At 50.3% G+C, this 21,484-nt stretch overlaps 1 protein-coding gene across 7 annotated transcripts in view; it reads left to right on the top strand.

Moving 5' to 3' along the window:
- The window catches only part of NRG2 (neuregulin 2), a 154,621-nt gene extending 138,877 nt beyond the window's left edge, over positions 1-15,744 (top strand). For 5 of the 7 annotated variants that reach the window (XM_069028796.1, XM_069028794.1, XM_069028793.1 and 2 more), the window contains 5 exons: positions 8,228-8,330; positions 9,213-9,336; positions 10,634-10,761; positions 13,242-13,466; positions 14,854-15,744. In XM_069028796.1, coding sequence (XP_068884897.1) covers positions 8,228-8,330; positions 9,213-9,336; positions 10,634-10,761; positions 13,242-13,466; positions 14,854-15,496 — 1,223 coding nt within the window. In that variant the 3' untranslated portion in view covers positions 15,497-15,744. Of the gene's footprint in view, positions 1-4,071; positions 4,096-8,227; positions 8,331-9,212; positions 9,337-10,633; positions 10,762-13,241; positions 13,467-14,853 lie in introns of all 7 variants that reach the window. The other 2 variants (XM_069028797.1, XM_069028795.1) reach the window with 1 other exon arrangement.
- The last annotated feature ends 5,740 nt before the right edge of the window (positions 15,745-21,484 follow it).

Here is a 21,484-nt window from a genome sequence, read left to right as displayed (position 1 = left end):
TCCTACTGCTCTGCTTGGAAACAGAGAGCAGGATTTTCAGGTATCCATTGGGAGAGCAGCTTTGTCTTCAGCCTGTTCCCACAGCAGCACACGAAGTGGCTCTGCTGCTGCTGGCTAAGCCATCGTGGAGCAGTGTAGGTTTACTGGGTGAAAGGCTTCTTGTTTTTCTGGAGGATGGTCCCTTTCCCCCAGCACGCATCAGGCTGTGGCCAGGGGTGTGTTGGTCACCACCCTGTGAGGTAGAAGTGACCCTTCTGAGGGGTGGCCTCTGGAACCTGGCTCCTCACGCTGAGCTGAAGTGTCCTCGTGAGCAGAGGGATAAATGTACCGCTTCAGCCTCTTCTGGGAGGAGTCTAGATCTGAATTTTAGCTTCTCTGTTCACCTCACTTATTCAGCAGTGGTTTCCTTCCTGCTGTGACAGCAATATAAAAATGATAAGTGAAAGATTACTTATTTTACCCAACTCTCTGCTTCCTCCTCCACCTCTCACTCACCCGACCCCCAAACCAGTATTTAGCAGCATTTTAAATTCCACAGACATTCTGCAGCTTCCCTTCAGTGACCCAGTAACTGCTGACCACTGAATTACAGGGGGATGGCTACGCCTTGGTGTGGCTGGGTAATTACAGGGTGTTGGTGGTTTAGCAGGGCAGGGTTATTCCTCTCCCCTGGACACAGCACAGGTTACCCTTGGCATCTCCTAAAGCTAATTGCATGCTCATCCACAGCCCATTTGGAATACTCTGTTGTTACGTGTTTGGACTCTTGATGCCGACAAAATCAGTTTTATTGATGCAGTACTGGAGAAGGTGAATGGCTGTGGAGTTTGTGGAACATTTACAGACTTTCTGTTCCTGGAGATCCCACGTGCCACCCAGCTCCTAACACACACACAAGTGTCCTCTGTCCCCATCGTGACCCCCTGTCTTGCACTGCTCCCTGTATGCCCTGGGAAAAACCTGAATCAGAGCCCTGCAAGTGCTGCTCTTGTCAGTACAATTGATTAGCAACAAAATTATCATCAGTTTATTATCTTGCTAGTCCTCAGATGTCAATTCTCCACTTTGTTTCTTGCCTTGGAGCATGCTCTGTGTCCCAGAGAGCGTATTTTGAGGGAATAATGTGCAGCAACTAAGCATCTTATCGACGTTCTTGGGCAATCTGAAGTCCAAGAGAGCACAGGCACAGTTTTCACAGCCGTTTTCTAAGGCTTTTATCCTTTTTAACCATCCTATAAATCTACAGTTCAGTGAGAGTCATCTTGCTTGAGGTGTTACTCCTACAGGAATACTTTACATTAAATGTTTTTGTCTGTTCATTTTTTAAAATAACTACAATACATCACAGTCAGAAAGTCACTGCAGATAAAGAAAATGCAGGACTTTGCTGGATGCTGAGAAACAGCATTTTCAGAAAGGTTCAAGAGGCACATTTGGAATGAGATTTTCCAAAGAAACTTGTGTCCCCAGTTCAGCTATCCTGGGGAGTCTCACAGCAGTTCAGGGTGCTCAGCTGTAGCCCCTTGCCCTGACCAGGGAGGATGTGTGGAGAGCAGACAGAAGGATGATGATGAAGGTTATGAGAAAAATGCTGTGCCAGTTTGCTCAGCCTACAGCTGCCATCTCAGGGCTGTCTCACTCTGGTTTATTTGCGTGGTAGCCTCTGGATAAATTGCTTGCAATGGAGCTTGTCCTGTGCGAGCTGGAGAGCTCTGCTGCACTCCACAGCACTGCATGGGATTGATCCATTTCAGCCATCACAAAGCTTCCCTCTGCCACGAGCCTGGGGTGCAAAACACCTCCTCATTGCAGCCCCCTCCATCAGCCTGGCATGAATCCCTGTCTGGAGGAGCCAGAGGACCTGCCTAGACCTCCTGCCTGCCAGCAGGCAAGCGTGCCAGGCTGGTGGTCTGACTGGGAAGGTGAGTGGGACACAGGTGGAGTGAACTGTTCCAGGACACTGGACGTGCCTACCAGGAAAGGCTGAGGGAGCTGGGATTGTTCAGCCTGGAGAAGAGAAGCTTTGGGCTGACCTAATTGCAGCCTTCCAGTACCTGAAGGGAGATGACAAGAAAGATGGAGAGATTTAGAAGGGCCTGGAGGGACAGAACAAGAGGGAATGGCTTCAAACTGTCAGAGAGCAGGTTTAGATTGGATATTAGCAAGGAATTCTTCCCTGTGACAGCAATGAGACACTGGCACAGGTTTCCCAGCCAGCTGGCTCTATCTGCTCCCTGAGGCTGGGGAGCCAAAAGAAGCAGCAGTTCTGACATGAGAGGGGAAGGCTCAAGCTCCCCAGGTCCTGCCCACCCCCTCTGTTCGCACAGGCATTTCTGAGTTTGCAAAAAAGTGAAAATGTGAGCAAAACCATGAAAATGTTTTGAATTGCACCCGTTTCTGGCTGCAGCTGTTGCAGCAAATCCTGGAACAGGGAGAAATGTGTGCATGCAGATGGACCAACAGCTGAGATTTATAGATGAAGTCTGAGGTATCTCTACATGCATTTGTCAGTGTCAGGGGAAACAGGTGTGTGCAATGGTAGGAAGACTTAGGAGTAGGTCAGGGCTGGATGTGGTAACCAAGTGGTTTAGGATGGATATATTCTGTCCAGTTCTCTGCTGCCCACCACATTATGTCCATGTCACTGCCACATGTACAAAATGACTGTGAAATGCACTGTAGAGTTTGCTGTTCCTTTTACACAAATGTGAGATGTGAAGCAGAGAGCAGCCAGGTTTTGTGGCCTTTAAATTATACAAGATCTTAAAGAACCCCAACTCCTCCCCTCCCCAACACCCCCCAAACATCAGCATTGTTTTGAAGAGAAGAACCTGCTTTAGAACACGTGTTTACATGTTCCATAACAATTAGTGCTAATCCCCCCCCCGCCTAAATTTTGAACAGCACTGCAAAAGAAAGCCAATATTTCTGTGCAGCAAAAAGCAGTTCCTATGGAAAATAGAGTAAATAAATCTGGACATCTCCAAGCTGCAAAAAATCTTGTGTGTATGGTGATTGGGAGCAGCAGAGCTCACTTTTGTGTATGGTGGTAAGTATGGAGAACTTTCATGTTTGTGTAAGAAAAGCTGTCTTTAGATGAGGTCTGTACCAGGAGAATTACTAAAAATTCGGGATACCTGTTTTGCACTGTTGATTCATTGGATAAACTCCTGTGCTCAGCACTGTCTCTGCAAGATGAACTGATGTGCTGAGTGTGAATCTGAAAGCACGTGCTCCACTTTGGGCTCTCTGCAGCACACTGAAACAATGCAGAACCACGGCAGAAGTGCAGTTGGGAAGGCCACAGGCTTGAGGGAAGCTTTCAGTGCAATCTGCACTTTTAGATCCATTGCCTTGCCCGGGCACCTCATCCCTCGCAGCATCCGTGGTTCGCGGCAGCTCCAGGCTGCCCTGGGCAGGGCTGGCAGGGCCAGGGGATGGAGGGGCTGAGCTGCCAGGGCTGCTGTGCCCCTGGGCCAGGTGTGAGGGTGTGGGCAGCAGGACGGTGCTGGCGAGCCCCAGGCCCCAGCAGGAGCCCTCACACCCCTGTGCCCAGCGCTCCTCCCAGGAGCACAGCCCCCGGGCACACCGGGGCGTGGGAGACCAGCCAGGGCAGATTTGCCCTGTGGAAAGGGAATGAATGGTTTCTACCAGGCTCACGCAGTCTCTATGTGTTTTGACCTGTCAGGAGTTGTTTCAGAACAAGTGTACCTTTCCTAGTTTGGTTTTTTTTTTTTTTTTTTTTTTTTTTTTTTTTCCCTGCCTAAACAGTGAATTCCATATCAGGTACTAACAAACATGGCTCATCTCAAAAGAATTCATAATTAACTGAAAGAATTCATAATTAACTTCCACTGCAATTTGTATCGGTTTTTCTTTGCATAACATGTGAGTTGTGGTGGGGGTTTGAAATGCTCTGAAGCGTACAGTGTCTCTGTGTGAGTGCTGCTGAGCCTACCAAAAGCTAACCTGCTGTAACTGCACAGTGTGTGTGTTTGTATTTTAGAGTTCTCTGACAGACCTGTTTTTCTTTTTCTCTTTCTCTTCCTTGTCTTCTTTCTGCATTGGCAGAGCATCTTGGATTTGAATTAAAGGGTATGGAACAACCATTCATTTATTAATCAGAAGCCATTAAGAGCTTCCCACATTATATTTATGGCTTTAATGGGATGATTAAAAAATCAGCTATTCTGTTCTCTTCCCTGGCACCAAGATAGATGTTTGGATTGAAAAAAACCACCAAAACATCAACCAAAACCAAAGCAAAGCAAATCACAAATTCTAAATGCAAACCTATAAAAATGCACGTGTATTTTTAGCAGCACTTTTTTCTTTGTTCCAAGCAGCAGCGTGGTGTGAGTGGCATGACTGGGATGTTACGATTGCCATACGTCTCCATTCAACATGCTTTTGTGTATTTAACTGAAAAGCTGGAGTCTGTGTCCATCCAAAAGGTTGCCTTGGGGAACGGGCAGGCATTCCAGGAATGGGAAGACAAGTTCTAGAACTATCAGGGCTTTTATAGGAACTGCCATCCCGGACACACTAACCTCCACCGGATCCTGCAAAGAGTCAAGATGGGCTTTGCCTTTCCTCCTCCTGAAACCTAGCAGCTCATTTTGGTCCTTGAGCAGGATGAAATTGTTCCAAGAAAGATGGCATGAGACAAGTTAGTCTAGAAAATTATCCCAAGGAAGTCAGTAGCCAGTAGCTGCCCATGGGAGTGGAGGGTGTAATGCTGAGCACCCCAGTGGCAAGCTTGGGAAAACACTGCAGTAAGTCAAATGCTTTTAAAAATATCCCCTTTGGGCATTTACCTGCTCCTGCCCAGTTGCTCATAACCATATTATTTTCCTTCCATTCTCCTCAGTCTGGTTTTAGATATAGATCAAGTTATCCTTTGAATAAGTAGTGGGGAAATCAAATCCTTGAGGCAAGGTTTCCCTGGAGTGTGCAAACCAAGAGCAGGGAGGGCTGCTCAGGTGGGAGCAGAGAGATTGGGCAACCTGGGATGGTGGAAGGTGTCCCTGCCCATGGCAGGGGGGTTGGAACAAGATGAGCTTTGAGGTGCCTTCCAACCCAAACCATTTGAGGATTCTGTGATGATTCCAGGACTGATCACTTAAAAGCATTGACCTGGCAGCGTCAGCTAGAGCAGATGTTCACATGAGGATACTTCAGTTCCCTTTGCTAGAGGTATGGGGACACTAGTATTTCAGCTGAGGATCCTAAATTGCCTTCTGAGGTCCCTGAGATGGAGGGACATTCCCTAACTGAAGCTGGAGAAATCTATCTCCTCTAGGTTTTGCATGCCTGATCCCCCAGGACTGGAGTGCAACCCGCAGCAGTCCTTCCCTGATGCAGAAAATGTGTGAATTTCGTAGTCAGGGCACTTCAGAGAAAGCGGTGCTGCTAATGCTAATACACTTAAAGCAACTTTAAAACGGAGGATTTTTGACATCCCTTTTTTGTTGACTTCTTGTCCTTTTCCTCATCCATTCTCAATGTCATCACAGAACCGCACACATCCTGTTCCCAGTCTGCAGTCGTCTCTCCTCTGTCATTCGTCTGTCACTGTCATGCCTTGCTGGGACACCGTGGCTGGACTGTGACTCTGTTGGCATTGTGTGGCACCCCATGGTTTGTTCATAGCTGTAAAGTGCTGCTGCTGCTGCTGCTGAAGACGTGGTGATTGTAGAGCACAGAGACACAAACGGACGAGCCCTGCTCTGGGATCTCACCTGCCCAAATACCAAGTTGCAGCGTGCACTCTCTCATTTCCTTTCTGTTGTTGTTGAGATGGTTTTGTGCAGCATGAAGATACTGTTATTGAGCATCAACTTTAATGAGATGGTGGGAGCCAAGCTAAATTACTATCAGCAGATCATTCAGTTTTTAGTTTGCAGCAGTGATGCACAGCCTCACACTTCACTGCTTCACGTAGCAGAGCTGTCAGCTCGAGACAGAGAGGCCAAATCTGCATTGCTGACCGACTGAAACATTCCCCGTGTAATTCAGGTGAAGGTTCAGGACAGTCAGACACACCAGAGTCAGGGTCCCATACTGACATGATCACCAGAACAAAGGCTGGGATTTGAGCCTTGGCCAAAGAATTTTGTCCTGTTATAGGTAAAAAAAACCCCACCAACCAACCCAAACAACCAACAACAACAACAAAAAACCCAAAACAAAATAACCCCCCATAGTTTTAATGTCTTTGCTCTTTCTTCCTCCTCCACGGTTCAAAGGGAATGATTTATGCTTAGGGAAAAAGTCTTTGTAGCAAAAAACACTGCTGGTGAAGAATCTTTGGAAAAATTGGCCTGATGGATGAGTCCATGCTGAAAACTGACCTCCCTCCCAGCCTTTTTGGGTTTTTTCGTTAAAGTAGTTTTTGCCCAGTGCCATCCATAACCAGGATGTGATCCCAGCTGGTTTTCCTAATTTATGGAAAATCTCTGAAACTCCTGTCTGAAGGAGAGAGCTGTACAACTGTAATCCGGGTCCCAAAGATGTGCAAGAGTGAGAAAATGTGTCTGCCATGGTTGCTGATGCCTGGAATAGGGCACCCATACAAAAGAAACATGTCATTGAAGTTTCACCCCAGAGTGGGCTCTTCCCCCATTCCAGCTCCACCTGGTGCCTTGTAGGGAAAAGACCCACAGGAAAGCTTTGTTTATTGTATTTTGCATCTTCATGCCAGGGTTGTCTTCCTTCCCAGCCCTTGTTCACCAAACCTTTCTCCATTCCCATTTTGAGAGTTAGAAAGAGGTAGCACATTTTTCCTAGCACCTTTTTTCTCCAAAAATGCTTTTTCCAACCTAGAAAGGCAAGCTGAAATTGTTCTAAATATCCAGTTGTCTGGAATGTTTCCTTGCTTCCCACTCACTTTTTTTCCCTGAAGTCCAGTCCCAGGGGTTTCTGGGACCAGACCTGTTTCTCTTCTGGTTTTTTATTTGAGTGTTTGGTAGCACAGGGGTATCACGTGGTCTGTTCAAGGCATTTTGAGTGGTGTGATAAAGCACACTGAGCACATCAACCATGGCATGACCTTTACTGCCTAACCTAAATGAAAAAAAAAATTCAATGACTATTAAAGAAGGCACAAACCCCAATAACTTTAACACTAACACATAGTGTGGGGGCATGAGGACATCGTTCATAGCTGCTGAACTGAAACACTCATGGCAGCTCGGCACTGAATCCTTCTCTCAGTCATCCAGCTGGAGAATTGCCTCTGCTGCTCTCGGTGGAGCTTGCTGGATGTCACATCTGCTCTGCTGTAGCCATGGAGGAAGAGGTGTCCTTGCCATGGTGTTGCTGCCTAGGTGCAGTACAGTTACACTCCAGGCGAGATCCAAGCATTTCCTGGGAGCTCTGGTTGATGGGAATCAATCACCTCACTTCCAGCACAGTCTGGGTTTTGATGCAAGTGACTGGCTCTTCTGCTTTGAAAGGTAGCCCATGACACATGCTGGTATTTGAGAGAGGCAGCAGCAAGCTGCTTACGTTTTGTGTGTGCCTCTGAGTTACCTGGTGCAATGGAATGAATCGCCTCCTAGGCTTTCATTAAAAATCCACAACTGGTTCCTATAGTTTGATTACTCCACTCCCTTTTTTTCTTTGCCTGACACGCTATCACTTTTCCATCCTCATGCTGCTTTTTGACTGTTCCAGGATGTCCCTTTCAGCACCTACATGCTTTGGGGCCTGTTGCTCGGTGGTCCTCCCACACCACCCAGCTCCAGGGCATGCAGCTGCTGCAAGGCAGGGGCATCCTGAGCCGGGCAGAGCAGAGCCTGTGATAAGGGATCACAGGGTGTGTGCTCGTGGTGAGTGGGGCATGCTCCAGGGCTTCTGTGCTAGGTGACCAAGGCACCGGAAAGGGGTGGATCTGCTGGAAGGGAGAGGAGATTTTTGGGGCTTTTTGAGATCAGTCACTGTGGGAAAAGAAGGGAAGGTGAGAAGTGTGAGTGCAGAAGGGGTGAGCTACCGAGTGAGAGAGGACAAAGGCACAGGGAGACACAAAGAGTCTTTTGAGGGGTGAGTAAGGTTGGGCCAGCTGGGCTCAGGCCTGGGGCAGCCATTAGATGGGCAGTGGATTGGTAGGAGGTCTGCCCAAGCCCTGTCCTCTGTCTCACCCCACGCAGTGCTGGTTCCTGTGCAGCCAGACGCAGCCCTGGTGCTGGAGCCCATCGGTAACCGGTTCCTTTCTCTCCATTTGCAGAAGCAGAAGAGCTCTACCAGAAGAGGGTTTTAACCATCACGGGAATCTGTGTTGCCTTGCTTGTGGTGGGCATCGTCTGTGTGGTAGCTTACTGTAAAACCAAGTGAGTATGGGGGGCTGACAGGCAAGAACTGGCCAGAGGTTAGTGAGTGGCAGTGTTCATGTTCCACACTTTCATGCTTTTCACCCAAATGCAACTTTTAGGAGATGATGTGCTGTGGTACCCCCAGGAAGGTCTCATGTCTACCAGGCTGTGTCTCAATAGGATGTTTTCCTGGCACCATTTGCTTATCCCCTGGAACAGCATCAGTTGGCCCAGCCAGGTGATGCTGTGTTACAGGGAAAAGCTGGCAACCAAGCCAGCAGCTCAGCTTCTGCCAGTAGAAGCCCACTGGGCTGTCATGCAGGAGCTGTGGGCTCAGCTATGTACATTGCAGGGACTTTTGGAGCAATTCTAATGGAACAGGAGACTTGGGAACCTCTTTTATGGTCAGCCTTCCCTGCCTGGACAGCAGCTTTCTCTCTACTCTGCCTGCACCTCATCTCAGTTCAGGGTGCCCCTGGGACTCTGTGGGTCTCATGGAGCAATGTCCCACCATGGGCATGGGTAGGCTTTGCCACTTTGTCCTTAATGCAGGACAGGTCAAGTGCTTTGTCACCAAGGCCAAGTCAGCACTCCCCCTTTTCCTCCTCTCCACTCTTCTCCTCTGCTGCTAGCTGGCTCTGCTGCATTGTACTGGGCCTTGTCTTGAAAAGGGGACCCTGGACCCAGCTTCCCAAATTGTCCATGATAAGAGAAGTTCACCTTTTGTTCAGAAAGGCAGTAGGAGGTGTTAAGTGTTGAACGCTTTGTTTCTTGTTGTTTGCAACTTTCCGCAAACACCATTGGAACGTTCACATGTCCAAGATTTGCCTTTTCTTTCATCTCTGGGGGCAGAGAGCCCCATGAGAGTAAAGTTCCTAATAGATTTTTTCTGTTCTAAAGGAAACAACGAAAACAAATGCATAACCACTTGCGGCAGAACATGTGTCCTGCTCATCAAAACCGGAGCCTTGCGAACGGGCCAAGCCATCCACGTTTGGATCCTGAGGAAATCCAAATGGCTGATGTAAGACCCTTTGTCTCCATCTCCCTGCATGCTGCTGAGGGGCTGTTTTCCACCAGGGGTTTGACGTGGATGTGTGTCCTTACACACCTGCGTGCGTATGTGTGAGGAGAAAAACGCAAACAAACTTGGGCAAAAAGATAAGATAGACATGCATAGAAACATTTCCAAAACCAACCTCCTGAAGGGAAATGTGATTTTGCTTTGAAGTACAGGATGAGATTCGAACATTTGGGATAGGCTTGTTTTGATTAATCAAGTGTGACCCTGATTTCCACTAGGAGAGATGTTCCCAGCGTTTCCTGTTTATTCTGCTATCCCGTCAAGTCCCACTTTGCGGGATGACAAATGGGATCAGCGCGGCAGTGCCCAGAGCCACCGTGGTGAAGCACATCATGGTGATGTGGTCAGCTGTCCATCAGCCCACCTGCCCACGCCAAGGGTTCTGTCCTGGGCAAGGTGGCAAGTCCTGGTGGGATGCCACTGTCACACCAATGAAAACAATTTAAGTCTCTTTAGGACAGGATCCAGAGGGCAGTTCAGCCACTCTTGTGACTTCAGTCGCATGAGATTCCCATCAAACCCCATGAACTCAATAGGGCCATCAGTGGGCCTAAGTGCCTTGCTGAACCAAGGCCTTGAAAGGGGTCAGAAAAAGGGATGGGGGAGGCAGAGCCAAACAAGAAGAAGTACTGTTAGAAATGAGTCCAAAGAATCAGCTGCAGGCTCTGTTGGGTCACCCTTTGGATGTTAAAATTCAGCTAAGTTGGATCCCAGCCATGAAGGATGGGGGAAAGGGAGTTCTAAGAACCACAGCCCTCTGGTCCCATAGTACTGACTCTCCCAGAGAGCTTAGTGTCCCTGTGAAAAGCAGGACTGGTTGTTCGATGAAGGAGTATCTCAGATAAATATTTGGATCACATCTGGTGTTTCTGTAGGACTCACCTCTGACAGATTTCACGTTGTTCTCTTTTTGCTGGTACTTGGTCAGGTGTAGCCTGCTGTGGGCAGAGGTGTCTCTGCTCAGTAGCTACACGTGGTACCACTGTCCTCTGGGGAACCCCCTGGCTCTCCAGACCCTTCTGCAGTCCCTGGGCCACAGCCCTTTTCCAGTGTTCAAAGTGAAGGGGCACAGAAGAGCCTCCACTCTCCTTGTCCCTCCCCGTGGGGTGCAGACCTTCTGAGTTCACTCAGTCCTCACCTGATTTCATCAGAAATAATCAGGCCACTTAATTTTTCTTCAGCAGCAGGTGGCTTCACAGACGGGTGGCTGATCTGTGTTGTTCTTTGTATTTTGCAGTATATTTCTAAGAATGTTTCTGCCACCGAGCATGTGATCCGAAGGGAAACAGAGACAACCTTTTCGGGAAGTCACTCCTGCTCCCCATCTCATCACTGCTCCACAGCCACTCCAACGTCCAGCCAGAGGTGATGTATACCATTTTCTCTGGATCTTTCTCCTGCTATTTGCCATGGGATGGTGTGAGATTCTAAGGTTTTCCTTTCACCTCCCTTTCTGTTTTCACTTGGTGTTTGGCTCTGTAGTGGCATACAGGCCATGTCCACCCTGCAGGACTATGCAGGCACAGCTGGTTACTGAGAGGTATGGAAAAGTGTGTTCCTTGACCTGCAGGGAGGTGCCAGCAGGATCCTGCAGCACTGACAGAGCTGGAAAACAGGAGGAAATGAACCTGTGCTTCCATGCTTTGCACAGACCCAAAGGGAGGATGCATGTAGGAAAGGTTTTGCAGGTTTGTGTTTGCAGCCACACTGGACATCTGAAATACTTCATTAAGCACACACAGGTTATCTGTTTCATATTTAAAATGTATTTGCCTTGTGGGAGACAAAGTACACAAAATACCACAAAATGTTTTGATTGGTTCCTCAGAATCAGGGTCTGACTTGGAAGTCACAGGTTTCGACCAGAAAGAAAATGCTCCTGTGCAATTTATCAGCCTCAGGTGGTGGCACCTCTTTCACTTGGAAGTCATTCTGAAGCTTTTGGGAAAAGTGGGTCTAGCAGGAAAGTACCCATAATGCTTGTGACACAGGATGAGACATATTTTTTGTTTTCATTTCAAAATAACCATTGGGGAAAGAACCGCACAGCTTGGAACCTGGCTCTTCTCAAGGTTTTTGAGAACATTCAAATTGCAGATGGATTTCCCTCTTTTTATGATGTCCAGAAGAATCCTTCAAATGGCTTAAAGAAAGTCCTGTGTTGTTTTGAGTTTGGAGGTTCCAGTTCCTCCTCTTAGACAGCTCTTGTGCTTCTTCCAGCGACTGGTTTTCCTTGGAGATCACTTGCCTTTGATACAAGTGGCTCACATCCTTCATTAGCCTGATGGGGTTGTCTCCATTCATGCAGGAACGCAGAATTCTTCCAGCTAAAGCTCATAGATGGCTCCAGGCAGGTTTCCTTAGGGTCCAGGCATTCCTCAGGGTTGAGCAAGTACTCTCAGTTACAATGGGCAAGATCAACTTCAGATGTTGAACTTGGGTTTTCAGGTGAATTCCTCCCCAGATTCCTCTGGCTATACCCACAGCAAGTAGAGAGGGAGCCAGGGATGACTTGATGTGCTGGGAATGACTCCTTTTCCCAGGGAAATCCCACTCCTCGTGAGCTAGATGATACGTTTTCCAGGTTTTTGTGCATTCATACTCTTCAGCCCAGCCCTGTGAGGTGTGTGCAAGGTGTGTGCGAGGTGTGTGCGAGCTTAAGCCAGGTGCACAGAGGCTCCTGTGCCTGCAGAGCTGCACCTTGCTGGCCTTCCATACTCACTTCAAAGGCCTGGGCCATCCCTGGGCACCTTCTGAAGATGCAAAGGCGTGTCTGGAGGGCAGCATTAGCTCATGACAGCTGTAGGGAGGAACCTACCTTGTGTAGCTTCTGGTCCTGGCTACCTGCCACCTCATTTTCCTGAGTCAAGTGCAGCAAGCAGGTGCTTCTTGAAGTCACGCCAGAGGCAAACTACTGGCATAATCAGGCTCCATTTTACTCCATCAGTGCCTCTAATGAGGACGCTGTTTGAAGTTATAAATGAGCATGTGCCTGGAGCCATCAATAATTAACAAGTTCTTGGGAAGTCTTAATGAGGGCTGCTCTCCTCTATAAACCCCCACCCAAAAGTCCTCCACCCACACAGCTCCATCTGGCGCAGTTTGGGTGTTCAGAGGGGTTGCTCTAATGGATCAGGTATTTCTGCAATGGTGGGGGTCAGCGTGGTGGCCGTGGCAGCGGTGGGACCCCAGCGTGCGGGTGGCCCCGCGTGGCCCCAGTGAGTCCTTGTGGGATGTCCTCCTTGCACCAAGACTGGGGCAGGTGGGGCTCCAACTGCTCAGCATATCATAGTCTTTGTCTAGCACCTTGAAAGTGTTTTGCTGCCAGCATCTTTGGTAGACTTTGCTCTGCTAATTTTGAGTGGCTTCTCCTGGCTCCTCTCTGGTAGTGATTCCAAAGGGGCTGTCACTTGGCAGTGCAGGTGGCACATTTGAAGGAACTTGGCTGACTTGCCTTGGCATAGCCAATGTGTTGTTCCACACCCAGAGCACTTTGCAAGCACAAAGCAGAATTGCTCTGGCCTCCCTCCAGAGGCTGTCCCATCCTGCTCCCAGCCTTTTATGCAGTGGTGGGATAAATACCTGCTATTACACTGGTTTACTTTCTTTGTCCTCTAATGGCATCTCCCAGAAGGAGCAAAGAAAGGCAAATCAAAGGTAGGGTTGGGAATCTGGGCATCCCTGGCCAAATGTATCCTAATGAGAGAGAGAGAGAGAGAGAGAGAGAAGGGGGACCCCAGTGCAGAGGTGCAGAGCTGAGCGTGAGCAGTGCCTGTGTGCAGGTTTTTGGAGAAGAGCTGGGTGGGGATTCCTTGCTCACTGTCCATACGGGCTTTGCTCCACAGACACGAGAGCCACACCTGGAGCTTGGAGCGAACAGAGAGTCTGACTTCAGATTCCCAGTCTGGGATAGTGCTGTCCTCAGTGGGAACCAGTAAATGCAACAGCCCTGCGTGCGTGGAGGCACGGGCTCGCCGTGGGGCCACCTTCTGCATCGAGGACCAGCGGAGGCCCACGACGCAGTACCGCGACTCGGTGGATTCCCTGCGGGACTCACCCCACAGCGAGAGGTCAGACCCCACTGCTTGGTGCCACCACAGCACAGCAGAGGCAAGCCATGCCTCTGTGCCAAACCCAAAAACGTTTGCCTTTGCCAGCCCTAGAGCAGCAGTGCCATGGTAGAATTGGGGAAACTTCAGCTCTGGTCCTACCAGAGGAAGCCACTACGCCAGGAGGCCGCTCTGGTCGGGGCAGCAGCCAGCTCTGCACCCTGCTGGCAATGTAAGTTTGGAGCGCAGGGATGACAGGAGTGGAATATGCCTGGCTGCAGTCAGCAACTGAGAGAGCACCCTGGGCAGCTTGGTGGCTGGCAGCTCCAGCAGGGTCTGGCCCTCAGGTACAGGGAAAAGGTGTCTGTCCTCAGCACAGTCCTGGATGGCCAGGTGAGAGGGTGCTGCATGTGGGCACAGCCTTGGGACAGGACTCGGTATGACCCAGCTCTCCAAGGAACACAGCTGCAGAGCTGAGACACCAGCAGGGGCAGTAACAGTTGTCCTCTCCCCAGTCTGGTTCCTCATGGAGCAGAAGCACATCTCCACCCTTGCTCCAGCCCTTTGCAGGTAGCCATGAGTGACTCTTGGTGGCCACATGGCCGCTTTTGGGCAGTTACCCTTCAAGGCAGTGGAACTTGTCCATGGGGCAGAGGAGAAAGGCAGCATCTCCTGCTCTCATTCCTGTTGCTGGTCCATTCAGGCAGGCTGACCCAGCTCCTATGGAGATCTCATACATCACAAAACACAAGGGTAAAAAGGCCTGGGACGAGTGAGGGAGCCTGGGCAGGTGGAACTGGGCAGAGACACCATTGGGAATGTCAAGAAGAAATAGGATCTGCTCCTTAGAAAGAAGTGATGCTGAAGGAAGGGCTGTTTGGAGAGGGGCTAGACCAGACCAGTGAGTGACCACACTGATGTTTTCACTAGAGTAGATGAAAGTGGTAGGTGGCTTCTTGAGACACAAGATTTTTGCTAAGTCAGAGAAAGCAATGCCCAGGGTTTCCCCATCTGCGGCCTGAGCAGGGGGAGGGAATTCCAGGGACCTTCCTCAGAGACATGCCTGGCAGCTCCAGAGGGAACAGAAAGCAGCTGTCAGGCAGATGAGAGGCAGTGAAGCCGTGACTCAGCCCGCTGGGAGATGCTGCGGGGTTTGCAGCGATGCAGAGTGGGAATTGTGCACCGAGTCCCAAGGGAGAAGCAGTTTGGGGGATGCTCAGCACATGCTGCCCAAGTGCCCATTGAAGCCAGCAGCTCACCCTCCCTCGGCACAGCAGTGCGAGGTCCCTCCACGAGCAGGTTCACTGGAGGCCTCGTGGGTCCCTGGGCCAGGTGCTCAGCCCGGGGCGGGCTCAGCTGGGGCTTTTTGGGGTTGTTCGGTGTCTGAACAGAGGCGTTGCTTTTCCAGGTACGTGTCGGCCCTGACCACACCAGCACGCCTGTCGCCTGTTGACTTCCACTACTCGATGACCACGCAGGTGCCCACCTTCGAGATCACCTCCCCGAACTCGGCGCACGCCGTGTCCCTGCCGCCGGCGGCCCCCATCAGCTTCCGCGTGGAGGAGCAGCAGCCCCTCCTGCGGCGGTACCAGCTCCCCTTCCAGGACACGCAGAGGTACGACAGCTACTACCAAAGGAAGACCTACCTAAACGACAGCATGGGGAGCCTGCCCTCCAGCCCCTTCCGCATCACAGAGGACGACGAGTACGAGACGACGCAGGAGTATGTCACAGCGCTAGAGCAGCCAAAGAAAACAGCCAGCAGCAACAGGCGGTGGAAAAAATCCAAACTGAACGGGCACATCCCTCACAGAGCCAGAGCCGTCCGGGACTCCTTCTCCTTGAGCAGCGCCTCTTACAGCGAGTCTGACGAGGAGCTGGTGGCCGAGAGCACGCCGTTCCTAAGCACTCAGAACAATGAGGCGGCGCACACGGAGTCGCCGCCGCTGCACCGGCCGGGCGACAGCCGGACTCACTACTCGTGCCGCGGGCACAGCGCGCACGGCGACGGCGGCCGCGGCAGCCTCAAAGCGGACCCCGACCCTCTCTAGGCTCCTCCCGCTGCTCCCGCAGCCGTAACCCGCACGGAGGAGGCCGAGAGGAGGGAGGCGAGACGAGACAAAACAAAAACACAAAACAAAACAAATAAATATTTTTATTTTATATAAAAGAGGGGAAAAAAAACCCCAAAAAATATAACAAATAAAAATGTTTTATTTTCATTTTAGCAAAGTTGTCTTATAATAGCTAACGACAATGACTTTTTTATAGGGAATCTCTATTTATATGTAATGTCTTGATTTACAGCTTCCGAGAAAAAAAAAGTAAAAAAAAAAAAAAAAAAGAAGAAGAAGAAGAAGAAGAAAAGAAAACAAACAATAAAGTTAAAATAAAAGTGGGCCAATTTTTGACTACTTAAAAATAGAAAACAAAACTATCGTGGTGCCTTTTGCTGTATGCTAGTGCTGGGATTCATGCCGAGGATTCTGTTTCAGTAGCATTTTTAAGATCATAGATTTTTGTTTGGGAGACAACCTGTCAAAAGGGCGCTCTTCTGTTGGAAGAAAACAGCCTTGCCACTTTGCCCCGTACCCTGCTATTAATGATCTTATTCTTTAAAGTATTGTTTAAACACACATTAAGGACATGAGTGGGAGCATTTCCATTATCATGTCTAACGAGGATGTGTCTTGCCCTGTAAACTACTTGTATTTTCACTTAAATCAGGAGAAAAAGAAACCCAACAGCACCGTGCTGAAATGCAGAAATAACGTTTCTTTTGCCACACAGGTAGGAAGAGAAAACGAAATGGCGCAGCAGCAGCAGCCCTTACAATATAGCTCTCAACCTTTGGCCATCTCACCGGTGGGTCTGGAGTGGGGTTGGCACAGGTTCGTGGTGAAGCGAGGCAGACACCCCTGTGACCCGGGTGGGTCACACCCGTCACGTACCCTTGAATCCGGGTCGCTGAGCCTGCCCTGGCAGCCGGCCCCGCGCGGTGGTCCCGGCGGGCGAGGGGCTCGTTCGGCCTCGGTGCCCGTGGCCACATGGCCGCCCCACCGCCGTGCTGGCCGCGGCCTCCCCTCGGCTGAGCGGCGCAGCGTTGGCCGTGGGGCTGCCGGAGCTGCGGTGTCCTGCGTGACGCCCTTGGCCGGGGTGCCAGGGACACCCACACGGCGCTCCCATGGCGCGGAAGGCCGCGTGCCACCCTGGACACAGAGCCGGGCGGTCGCCGGCCACGCTGCCGCAGGGGTCAGTAGGACCCCGAGCGCTTTGGGCTCCTCCGGTGGCCCCTGCCTTGGCCGGGCAGGGCCGTGCGTGGGCAGCCCAGCGAGCGGATTCTCCCGTACGGCCGTGCCACGTGTTGTAAAGACAGTTGTTACCGTCACGTCCTGCCAGCGATGACGGACGTCGTGTTCCCAAACTCGGAGCAGCTCTGGCCATCGGCTCTGTGGCGCAAAGAGACAGTCCTGCGTGTCCAGGAGGCAGAGCATCCCCCGTGGAAGTGCCCCCCTCTCCTCAGTTCTCTGCAGCAAACCTGTTTACATTGTAGCCTGACTTTTTTCTTTTTATATTTTTACTTCTGCATGTCCTTTGCATTTCAGATACTGTAGATTGGATGCATGGTGAAGCTGTGACTGAGAAGATAATACAACAATTGACAGTGTATTATTTCATTTAACTTTTAGCAATAAAGTAACTAAACCCTCTATTCCTCACCCATGATGGGGTCAGATAGAAAACTCTGCTAATTTGTCATAAGATGATTGTCAAAGTTTGCTCTGGATTGTCTGAATGTCAGAACTCTTGACTGTTTAACACTTGAACATTTTTTATATTATAAATAAAATAAGAAATAACAAGCTGTGGGCTGCATTAATCTCAGGCCCTTTGGGGGGGCAAATGGGGAGCTGTGACAGGCACCATACGCAGAATCACAGACTGGTTGAGGCTGGAAGAGACTTCTTCCACATTTCTTGCTCCACCAGGAGCTTCACCAGCTCACTCAGAGTCAGCTGCCCAGGCCTGTGCCCAGTCAGGGTTTGAGTATCTCCAGGGATGGCAGTACCACAACTGCTTTGGGTAACCTCTGCCAGTGTTTGGTCCCTCTCAAAGCAAAAAGGTGTCTTCTTGTACTCGACTGGATTTGCTATTTTTTAATTTGGGCCCTTTGCCTCATGTCCTGGACACTGCTGAGAAGAGTCCAGTTCCCTCTTTTTCACTGCCATCCATTTATACACATGGAAAAGGCACCCCTGAGCCTTCTCCTCTCCAGGCTGCACAGCCCCAGCTCCCTCATCCTTTCCTCATATGAGAGATGCTCTGGTTCAGTAAAGACCTTTATGCCCATAGAGACATAGGTGGGTGTTTTTCTACCTAGCATGGATATTTGACCTTCACTGCAGGGCTCAGGAGTGGAGGCTCACTGAGGTGAGTGAATGCTACCCACACATCTCCCAGGGGGAGGCCATTCCTCCTCCAACTGCAGACCAGGAGATCCCCTTCACTTGAACCATGGAAGTTTTCAGTTGTGCCAAGAGAGGTCAGGATGCTTGGCATGTTCTGTGTCCTGGCACCTATTTCAGTGACTTCACTGGAGTGGAGATGTGTTGGGTCCAGCCCTGCCAGCGCTGTGCTGCCATGCAGCACTGACCCACCCACAAAACAGGTCCCTTCTTCAGCCCCTCCGTGGGAAATCTGTGTCTCTGGCTGTAGGGGACTCACTGACAATGTGGTGCTGTCACAGCAGCACAGTCCCTGAGGTGGCACCCATGGCTCCATCCAGCTCAGCTCTCAGTCCCCTCTTCCTGCTCAGTGACAGGAAAAGGTATCCAAAAGTCCCAGCTGAACTCACTTAACAGGAGAGGGATCTGCTATGCTGAGTCAACCCTGTTGGAATAGGTAAGTTGGAACTAGATGATCTGGTTGGAACTAGATTATTTGTAATGTCCCTTCCAACCCAAACCATTCTATGATTCTATGAATGCCCAGAGCCATGAGAGAAGTCCCTGGCCCTCACAGTGCTGCCCATGCTGGAGGCCAGGCAAAGCACACCCATAGCCTGGGCTTCTTCTGCTCCAACCCCCCCAGGGTGCCCATTGCCCTGGAGCTGACCTGGCTGGGTCACAGGCCATCCCAAACATTCATTGCACATCCTGTGGGGCCTTCAAATTGACCAGAGAGCTCAGCACTCCCCCCTGACCAAAGATGCCTCAACACTGATTTCCCAGAAGGTTAAAGGCTGAAGGGTCCTGCCCTCCTGCCACAGGGCCCATGTCACCCAACAGCAATGTGCAAAGGAGGTGTTGAGTGACCAGACCCGGGGATAAAGGTGGTAGGGCCAAGTCCTGATTTGGGTGACATTTGCCTGTGCACACATCATGCCCCCTTTGCTGCAGCCCCAAGCCTCGCTGGATGAAGGCAGCAGCGCAGCTCTGCACTCTCCCATTGTTCTTGGGACATGCTCCAGCTCCCCATTGCCTTTGATCCCCCATCTTAGCTCCTCGGGTGGCTCCTGGAGCACGGTGAGATGGACAGGAATGGGCAGAGAAATCCTGACCCCTTGGAAGGGACATGTGTGGAAGATCACCAAGGCTGATCCCTGGGGAAACCAGACACATGGAAGAGAGAGATTGGGTGCCTTTGGCTTCCCAAAGCAGCCCCATCTCCCTGTCTGTCTCTCCTTAGGATCTGTGAGCTCCATTCATGGAGAAGTCCCCCCAGGGCTGGCACAGAAGCATCTGCATTACAGGAAGGTGCAGCTCTTGGATCTCCCTGACATGCAGAACAACCAGATCTCAGGGTGTGCTGTGTGTGGCCAGATCTCAGGGTGTGCTTAATGCAGCTGATCCCCACCAGGAATCTCTCTGGGTCCCTTGGAGAGGAGCTGTGGGTTTGCCCTGCACAGGGGAATATTTCCCTGCTCCATGGTTTGCAGGGATCTGTGATGTTCTGCATCTGCTGAGACACCACAGAGCCATGGCAGCCTCAGGATTCTGTGTGGTGATTTTTTTTGTTAAATGTGCTCCTTGATTCCCATAATTGTGTTCTATATTTAGAGGCAGTTACGCTACTTCAATTTTCTCTCCAATTGCCTCTGAAGGAAGCCTGTATCTCTCTCTTTTTTCCCTGGCTGGTTTATTTTTAGACTCCTCGTTTCCAGCCGTGTGTATTCCTAGGGTTTTGCCGTAAATATTTTACAGCAATTTTCACAGGTGGGGGGGGAGCCACCAAAGCCTCCTGACAGCTCTACTCCACATGGATAGTGCCTGTAATGCCCTCCCTGAGGAGAAGGAGTTGCTCTGCTGACACTGATCGGTGACACAAGCAGGAGAGGAGTGTTGGATCCTGGCTTTGGGGTCACAAAGCCTCCCCCACAAAGAAGTCCCTCTAAAATGAATTTGGCGTCGAGTTGTGCCCAGGAGAAGTGGCCTGGCAGGGAGGTCAGGCTCAACCACCACTGCCAGGTGAGGTTGTGTGAGACCCAAAGCAGTCATGGTGCCTGCTGGAGGGGCTGGCACAGGCTGGGGATGTGCCAGAAAGTGCATCTGAATAACTCCAGGAGGAGAAAAGGATGTGGCTGCCTAATTCCTCTGAGATGCTGCTCTTCTCTCCTAGTGGTGGGTGGCTGAGTGCTTGACCTCCAGGGAGGGAAAAAAGGGAGGAAAAAACCCATTTTCTTCCAGATCACAAACTGAGGCTGTGGATTGGTCAAACAAGGTATTTTTGGCTGTGCCCTTGTGTAGGAAAGATGCTCTCAATGCATTTTCACATGCATGTGCACCTGGAGCAGGACTTGTGCACCAGGCAAACTGCGGGTTTAACGCTCTGAGCTGTCTTGCCAAGCGTTGTCTGACATCAGCTGCTGCCCCTTCCCACATCCATTGGGTGGTGAGTCTTGTGGCTCTGAGTCTCTTCCCTGCTGCCCAGAGGAGACTTTGCAAGATCTTGCTTCTCTCTGCCAGTTACTCCCAGCTGAGGTGGCAGACTGCCACCTTCAACCAGGGGGCTGAGCTGCTCTTGGTGGCAGCTCAAACACACTGCAGACGTCACTGCCCGCTGGAAGGGATGCTCAGAATGGGAAGACTGAGGTACAAAATACTACCTGGGATTTTGGAGAGAAGGAGTTGGATCCAGTTTTCCTCTGGACTTCCACTCTGGGAGTCTGGGCACCAGACACTTCATGTGAGTAGGAGTTGGAGGTCTTCGGGGCAAGGAGGGTCTGTACAACACCTGACACAAAAGCAATGATGCCTTGGAGAAAGAGCCACAGACTCCTCTGGGAACCATTGTGAGAACATCTCCAGGGCTCTTGGGCTGATGCAGGGATCTGTAGGCTGCACGTGGACAGACACACCTGGGATGCACTGGACGGAGGGAAGAGTTACTTGAATGTGTTCCCAAAGCAATCCATCTATCCACACCTGCTCCAGAACCATCCAAGAGGATGGGTGGGCTGGTACCCACTTGTGGAAAGGGATTGATGTTTTCTGGTGCTGTCTGTCCATAGGATCCCAGCTTTTCTGCATCACGTGCTGGTGGAGATCTGTATCAGCCTGGCCTTCTGGTGCTGTGTAATCTGGGATCAATCCAGCACATGGCGGAACGATGCTTCAGACCAATTCTCTTTACCAACAGATTCAGCTTTATTGTTATTCTTTTTTTACATGATTCTTAGTGCATCATTTCAAATAAACTATCAAACTGTACAAAGAAACAGAGATAAAAGAAGAGGTGATAAAGTTGGGAAGAGGTTTTTAGTGTCATGAACCATCATGGAAAACAGTAGTCCATAGCTCTCAAACATTGAAGGTCCAAATAAATCTTATTTTGTTTGTTTAAAAAATGCTGCAAAATATAAACAATAAATGACTGTAATTAGCAGCTACAAGATCCTTCAAAACTGGAACTTGATTACTGTGAACGCACCTAGGGGAACGAAAAGCGATCTGAGATAAAGGATCAAACAAAACAGTGAAATAAATAAAGTGTGGGAGGACAGTCATGGCATGGAAATGCAGAGGAATCACTTCAGCACA

The sequence above is a fragment of the Aphelocoma coerulescens genome, chromosome 13 (genome assembly GCF_041296385.1).
Source record: "Aphelocoma coerulescens isolate FSJ_1873_10779 chromosome 13, UR_Acoe_1.0, whole genome shotgun sequence".
NCBI lineage: Eukaryota > Metazoa > Chordata > Aves > Passeriformes > Corvidae > Aphelocoma > Aphelocoma coerulescens.
Note: the sequence above shows the minus strand (reverse complement) of the source record. Positions and strands in the feature narration are given on the sequence as shown.